Source organism: Malaclemys terrapin, chromosome 18, assembly GCF_027887155.1.
Source record: "Malaclemys terrapin pileata isolate rMalTer1 chromosome 18, rMalTer1.hap1, whole genome shotgun sequence".
Taxonomy (NCBI): Eukaryota; Metazoa; Chordata; order Testudines; family Emydidae; genus Malaclemys; species Malaclemys terrapin.
In genome coordinates, this window is record NC_071522.1 from 16,100,941 (window position 1) to 16,107,984 (window position 7,044).

Consider the following 7,044-nt stretch of genomic DNA (forward strand, 5'->3'; position numbering starts at 1 on the left):
TGAAGCTATGGGTTGGCCAGCTCCGGGGAAGGCTAGTCAGATACGTTCATTGTGCACACTGCTAACTTCCCCCTAGCTTTGTGCAAAAGTGATTTCTTTCCATCCCAAGAACAAGCATGAAATATCAGCTTGTGTTTCAGTAACCTACCTGCCTGCTGTCATTTATCTGCCTGCTCCGATTACCTACACTGGGCAGACACACTCAGATCTGATCACATCTCAAAGATGATACAACAGTCTAGGAGGGAACCACATCTCTGCCTGGTGGTGATTTATACATTAGGCCCACCACTTTGAATTCAGGGCATGGACAGACCTGATGTAACTAGAGAGTTAATGAAGAACTAAGCAGTAGCTGAATCAAGTAGCCTTTGCTCAGTAGCACTAACAAGATTTGAAGGTAGGTAACTGCAGATCAACCCAACTGCAGTTTTTTCAGTCAACAGCCTACGTCTCACAGGTATTTTTATTTTCCGGTGGTAAGAAGCAAGCATCTCTGATAATGTGTGCTATGAGTTGTTTGCTAAGAACAAAACCAGCGAGAAACTGCCATCAACAATGTGCAAATTATCAGTCAGGCTCATGCAACAGTACAGTATCTTCATGTGTCCCGTCAACAATGGATGACTGATAACTAGCCCAGGACACTTTGTTCCTAAAATGATGGTGCTGCCACCTGCACCAGATGCCATCCTTACTTTTGGGCAGCGTAGCTGTGAGAGCACCTATGCAACAAGGAGGTGCAAAGGCCACAGGGAAGATTTCATGTGCTCCAATGCATGCAACTGTGACAGTGACGAGTGTAGCAACAGAGTACTGAACACACCCGACACAGATTCTGAGGGGGAATAAACATGTTTCAACTACCTGCAAATTACTGTGACTATTTTTGTGAGTAAATATAGCATGAAGGGGTGTTACATTAGACATTCAGTAGCTAATAGTCAGATGTATGGGTTACATAGGAGTACACGGTTATACTTTGTTACTCACACAATATATTCATACAAGACATTCTACAGCCCTTCCATTAAGAGTCATTACTGTAATATGTGGAAGCTGACTTGCTGTACCCAAACAAAAAGTGAGAACTCTGTTATTCTCCGACAATTATAAGAAGTTTGCACGTATTGTCATTGTATTCAGTGCTAGTAAGAAGATCATTACAATTGTACCATGTGTGCTTTAGACTTTCATCTCTAGCCAGGCAGATAACATCAAAAATATGTTTTATAATTGGGGAGTAGGGGGTCTTGTCTGCATAATTTCATAAAAACAGCAGAAAGAAAAAGCTTTTATTAAATCAGACCATTCTCCAAATAATGACAAGCTCATACTGTCATATGACTAGACTTTTGCTTTAACGAAAGGCAAAAAAAAATATGGGAAACATGCACACAATATATCATCTGGGGCTAAATATTTACCAAACCTTCCAAAGCAGTACTATTTTGAGTACATAGTTGCATTCTCAATTGTATTTAGAAGCTGTCTGCCAATTTCAGGCAAAATTAAACTATGTTTCCATGAGTTAAGGCCCTTTCTGTGATTTTATGATAACATATGGATGCCCAGTAATGTTAAAACATTACATGACACAGAGACACTGCACCACTTCCAGCATCTACATCCACCCTGGCGATGATCACCAGATATGTGCCTAACGTGTGGTAGCAAACACATTTTCCTAGCTGATGGGTTTGCCCAAAATGGGTTTGGGCTGGTACACTACAAATACAAAATACATTTTTAAAACCACTCCATGGACGGAACTAAATTCTTTACACGACAATTCTCAAAAACCCTCTCAGCCACCATCACTGCAACTCAATCATAGTCTCCTACCCATCCCCACTGGCTCTCCACCCCCAGGAAATGCTTAGGGGGGTCTGTCTTAAAGGTCACCCAACTCCCTTGGGATTTAGACTTCTAGAAAAATCTGCAATGTTTTCAAATAGCTTATTTATGACCCCTCAAATCCCTACAAGAGCTGAGATGCTTACTTTGATCCTTCCTGCTTCTCTGAAAGCCAAGCTGAGAATCCTTGTTCAGCCCCATGCCCCAAACTTTGGTAATGTCAGTGGTTTTTGAGGATATTAGCGTGAAGCCATAGCCACATGCTGCAGAGGATATCTTTAAGAAAAAAAGGAAAACATTGAGTTATAAATCTGCTTTGGAAAATTAAAGCTTACTTGATTTTATAAACTCAGAATCATGTTTATTTAAACCACTGCCCCCAATTCATGGCAAAGGAGTCTTCTGGGTACAGCCCTTACCAGAGAGTCATCAATAGTCCTTAACCTGTTGGGGTTTAAGAATAAAACTCAAACAGCTGCTAGACAAGCTTCTAAACACTTGGTCATTTTAGCAACTAGTCCAAAAGTACTGTTTGTTTTTAAAGACACAGCCTGATCTAAACTTAAAACTTAGATCAACCTAGCTATGTCGCACTGGGCTGTGAAAAATTTCACACCCTGATCACTGTAGTTAGGGTGACCTAACTCCCATAAACACAGCTAGATCAACAGAAGAATTCTTCCATCATTTTAGGGCTAGTCTACACTAGCAGCGCTTTAACGTGCCTTGTGTGGTCGCGGTGCAGCACTCTCCCAGCGCGCTTAAAAAAAACCACCTTCACGAGAGGCGCAGCTCCCAGCACTGATGCCCTGTCTACACTGGCACGGAAACTTGCTGCGCTCAGGGGGGTGTTTTTTCACACCCCCTGAGCGAGAAAGTTGCAGCGCTGTAAATTGCCAGTGTAGACAAGCCCTTTGCTCCCAACTCTCGCAGAGGTGGGTTAACTACATTGATGGGGAAAAAACTCTTCTGTCAACATGGGAAGCATCTACACTACAGTTCTACTGTGGCACAGCTGCACCACCATAGCTCTGCCACTGTGGCAACTGTAGTCTTGACATGACCTAAGCAGTACGTATAAGTTTTGCTAAGTCGTTATCACGTCTGTGGATGTACGAGACAACCCCAAAGTAGTCCAGACTAAAGAGAGACTATGCACTGCTGACCCGATTCTTCTTGCTTCTTTTCTGAATAAAATCGAGGATGGAAATTAATTCTCAACTGTTCTTTTTTTTTATGCTTCAGTAATAGCACTGTATGGACACAGTACTCAGGTGCAAGTTTAGCACTCTAGGAAGTAATGACTAGCGCAGGAGTAGGCAACATGCGGCACGTGAGCTGATTTTCAGTGGCACTCGCACTGCCCAGGTCCTGGCCACCGGTCCGGGGGGCTCTGCATTTTCATTTAATTTTAAATGAAGCTTCTTAAACATTTTAAAAACCTTGTTTACTTAATATACAACAATACTTTAGTTATATATTATAGACTTACAGAAAGAGACCTTCTAAAAACGTTAAAATGTATTACTGGCACGCGAAACCTTAAATTAGAGTGAATAAATGAAGACTCGGCACACCACTTCTGAAGGATTGCCGACCCCTGGACTAGTGCCAGACTCTGGACATCCCTGCTGAGATTTAAGACCAAAAAGCTGTTCATCTTGATAAGACTAGAGCTCTATCAATACATCTAAATTCACAAATGCAGCAACCCCTGCAGTCCAGTCCTAGAACACTTGGTGGAGCATCAGTCATGCAAAACTGTGCAGTGGTTTTGTGAAATAAAAGAATGAGAAGCAGGACACAGAACATCAAAACTCTTCCACTTAAGCACAATTTGAATAGCAGAAATGAACAGGATTTTGTTTTCTAAACTAGCAAGTAGATGGATTTAAAAATAAAAATAAAGACTAAAAAACCATTTACATAAATTTCAGCCCTCCTCGGGCACAGTGCAAGCCACCAAGCATCAGGCTAAAGGAAATGAATGAATTTAAACAACTTTGTTAAAATGGGTTTCTAATTTCTTCAAAGTGCAAAGGTACAAAAGAGCAACTTACTATAGGGATACTTTTCTTCTGGGGGGTTAAAGGAAACCATGAGCTCTCTGCCATTTTCCCCATCTCTGTTATGGCTCTGGCAATATACTATATACCATGCTAAAGCTCTCTAGATAATGTACAAGTACCATCCTGTGTGTTTGCACAGGTCCAAGAACAATGGAATCCCATTCCTGATGGGAGCCTCTAAGTACTATCACAGTGCAAATAAGCAATGATAGTTATTATGACACAAACTCTCCTTAGGCACATTGACTCAGCTACATTGACAACAATGGAATTAACGTAAAACTGTTAAATTAACCCCCAAAAGCTTCATATTTTAGGACAGACACTGCCAAGTCTGATTCACTGAGATACAATACATCCACTGATTTTAGCATTTTAAGGAAGTTTTTAAAATCACCTTCTTATCATGAATATGTTGTGCTGAATTTTTCAACCTGACATTTAAAAGCTCAGAGCTTGTGATCACTTTCATTCAAACTGGCTGAGAGACCTGTTACACTGAGCTAGCATTGACAGTCCTTTGACCTTAGTGATTATGCGTCATTAAAACACAGAAAAAAATCCTCATCACCAGAGAAAAGGTTTTAATACTTCTTTAAAATGAATCCCCCTGAAAAAAAAAATCAGAGGCAGGCCTAAACAAAATGATTAGACCAAAGCCTGGGAAAGTTCAGGTGCTAATTTTGCAGCTGGTCCCTCTCACTATAATGAGCTGAACCAAACAATCAAGCCAAAACACCTGTGATCATAGGGAAAGTTAGGCTCTGAACATGTTGACTTGGACACACCTCCAGCCCAAAGTGTCCTTCCAATAATACTTAACAGGTCTCCCAGCTCTTTTCACTCACCTTCTCAGCTGTGTCCAGGCGGTAGGGTGTGGGTTGTATCCTCCGGTGCTTTTTCCAGCTTGCATCAGGCTTAATGAAGCTGGGGATCCCCAGGGCCCCAGCGTGACAGAAACCCCAGACAAACACCCTGTCCTTCCTCTTGGACTTCTCCCCCACATACTGAAAAACTGGGGCAGAGTCCTCAGCTTCTTTCACTTCTCTGCTGCTCCTGGTCTTGGCTACCTTGGCAAAGCCTCTGGAGAGACCTTGCACCTGCAGCCCCCTCTGGGGCCCCAGCTCTTGCAGCCCCCTCTGACCTGCCTGTGACCCCCCTAATCCCCTCTGGGGCCCCAGCACCTGCAGCCCCCTCTGACCTGCCTGGGACCCCCCTAGCCCCCTCTGGGGCCCCAGCACCTGCAGCCCCCTCTGACCTACCTGGGACCCCCCTAGCCCCCTCTGGGGCCCCAGCACCTGCAGCCCCCTCTGACCTGCCTGGGACCCCCCTAGCCCCCTCTGGGGCCCCAGCGCCTGCAGCCCCCTCTGACCTGCCTGGGACCCCCCTAGCCCCCTCTGGGGCCCCAGCGCCTGCAGCCCCCTCTGACCTGCCTGGGACCCCCCTAGCCCCCTCTGGGGCCCCAGCGCCTGCAGCCCCCTCTGACCTGCCTGGGACCCCCCTAGCCCCCTCTGGGGCCCCAGCACCTGCAGCCTCCTCTGACCTACCTGAGACCCCAACAGCCCCCTCCGAGACCCCTGAAGCCCCTGCACCAGCAGCTCCCTCTGGGGCCCCACGAGCCTCGGCCAGCCCCGGCTCCCAGTGAGGAGCAGCGGAGCCGGGGCCATTGTCCCAGCAGAGCCCGATACGCCCCCCCGCTAGGCCGGCAACGCCAGTCGCTGCTCTACAGCAGCTGCGCGGGAGCAGCCATCTTGGCGACCCTTCACCTTTGACCTCCCGGTGCCCTCCCCCGAACACAGGAGGACGGACTCGCAGCGCGACTTCAGCGCGTGGGTCACGTGGACAGAACGTGCGGCGGCCATGACAGCAGAGGCAAGAGCTTTTCGGCAGCCCCGTTCGAGACCGGCCAAATCTCGCGATGCCTGTGATTTAAAGGGGCCATGCCCAAATTTGGGGGCCCCAGGAAAGAAGCCAAAAAGCATCGTGCCGGGGCCATACTATAACCACCCAGAGCAAGCCCTGGGTCCCTATGGGGGTGGTGCTGGCCCCGGTGCACCAGCCCCATGGAGCACTGGAAGTGGCATTGTGACATAGCCCCGCTGAGCGCGCCTGCCATGGCGGGAGCCAGCCCATCTGTCCATGAACAAAGGCGGGAGGCCTGGGCCCAGCTGCCCCCAAGGGCCCACCTGCCCCCGCCCCCATTCCACCATGCACCCCACATCCCCTTTTCTCCCCTCGCTAACCTACACCCCTCTGCTTCTTTTTCACAGTGACTGCCTCCATTGCTGCTCTGCGCCCCGGACACACCCTCTCCCCGAGCTTCTCCCTCGTCCCGTTCCGGCCCATCTCTCTCCTGGCATCTGATGCCAGAGCGGCTCAGAAGCAGAGCCTGGGCCTCAGAGTCTAAAAGTGTGGTGGAGAGGAAGCAATGCAAGAAAAACCTCAAAAATGTTTTAATATGGAAGAAAAACAAAACACTGAATAGAGACTGGAAATACTTGGAAAGATCCCACTGGCCCTCTCTCTCAGCCGCACATAGCATGGGGAAGAAAGGACCTACATACTTACATTGCAAGCTCAACTGGGCAGGCACTGTCTTTTTGTTATATGCATAAAACAGCATCTATCACATTAGATAACCCTGTCTGTAACTGAGGTCTGTAGGTGCTACCATGCAGTTCCCCCAACTCCCGCCAATTTATCACAAGTCTCATGATATTTGGTGTTTGGTATTTTTTAATGAAAGCTGAAGTTCTTATGCAAATTAAGTTTCTAGCCTTCGTGGCTGCAGAGAAAAGCTTGAAAACTCAAAGCCTAAAGCCTCAAAAATCAGAAGGCAAATCAAAGGCATCTGAACTTTGTTGTTTAAAATTAAGATTTTTTTAAGACAATCTGGTGATTTTCACGGGGCTGACTCACTGTTTTTAAACACGATACAAATAATAAAAGTCTCTACACGTTTTTCTGTTGTCCCCGGAAGGCAGGAGGGAGCCAAGTTTTGTTAGACCATAGCAGCCCTTGGACACTTAGCAAAAGTTATCAGTTACAATTACAACCATAGATTGCTACTGTAGATTACCAGATTGAATTTCCTCTTTAATATATCAACATCTTTTGC

The 7,044-nt window shown here is 46.5% G+C and overlaps 1 protein-coding gene across 1 annotated transcript in view; it reads right to left on the bottom strand.

Annotated features, from left to right (window-relative positions):
- Positions 1–5,693, bottom strand: part of RCC1L (RCC1 like) — a 46,481-nt gene extending 40,788 nt beyond the window's left edge. Inside the window, exons 1-3 of the mRNA XM_054008593.1 lie at positions 5,453–5,693; positions 4,775–5,026; positions 2,004–2,133 (exon numbers count right to left, since the gene is read on the bottom strand). Coding sequence (XP_053864568.1) covers positions 2,004–2,133; positions 4,775–5,026; positions 5,453–5,593 — 523 coding nt within the window. The 5' untranslated portion in view covers positions 5,594–5,693. The remainder of the gene's footprint in view (positions 1–2,003; positions 2,134–4,774; positions 5,027–5,452) is intronic.
- Positions 5,694–7,044: the final 1,351 nt, after the last annotated feature.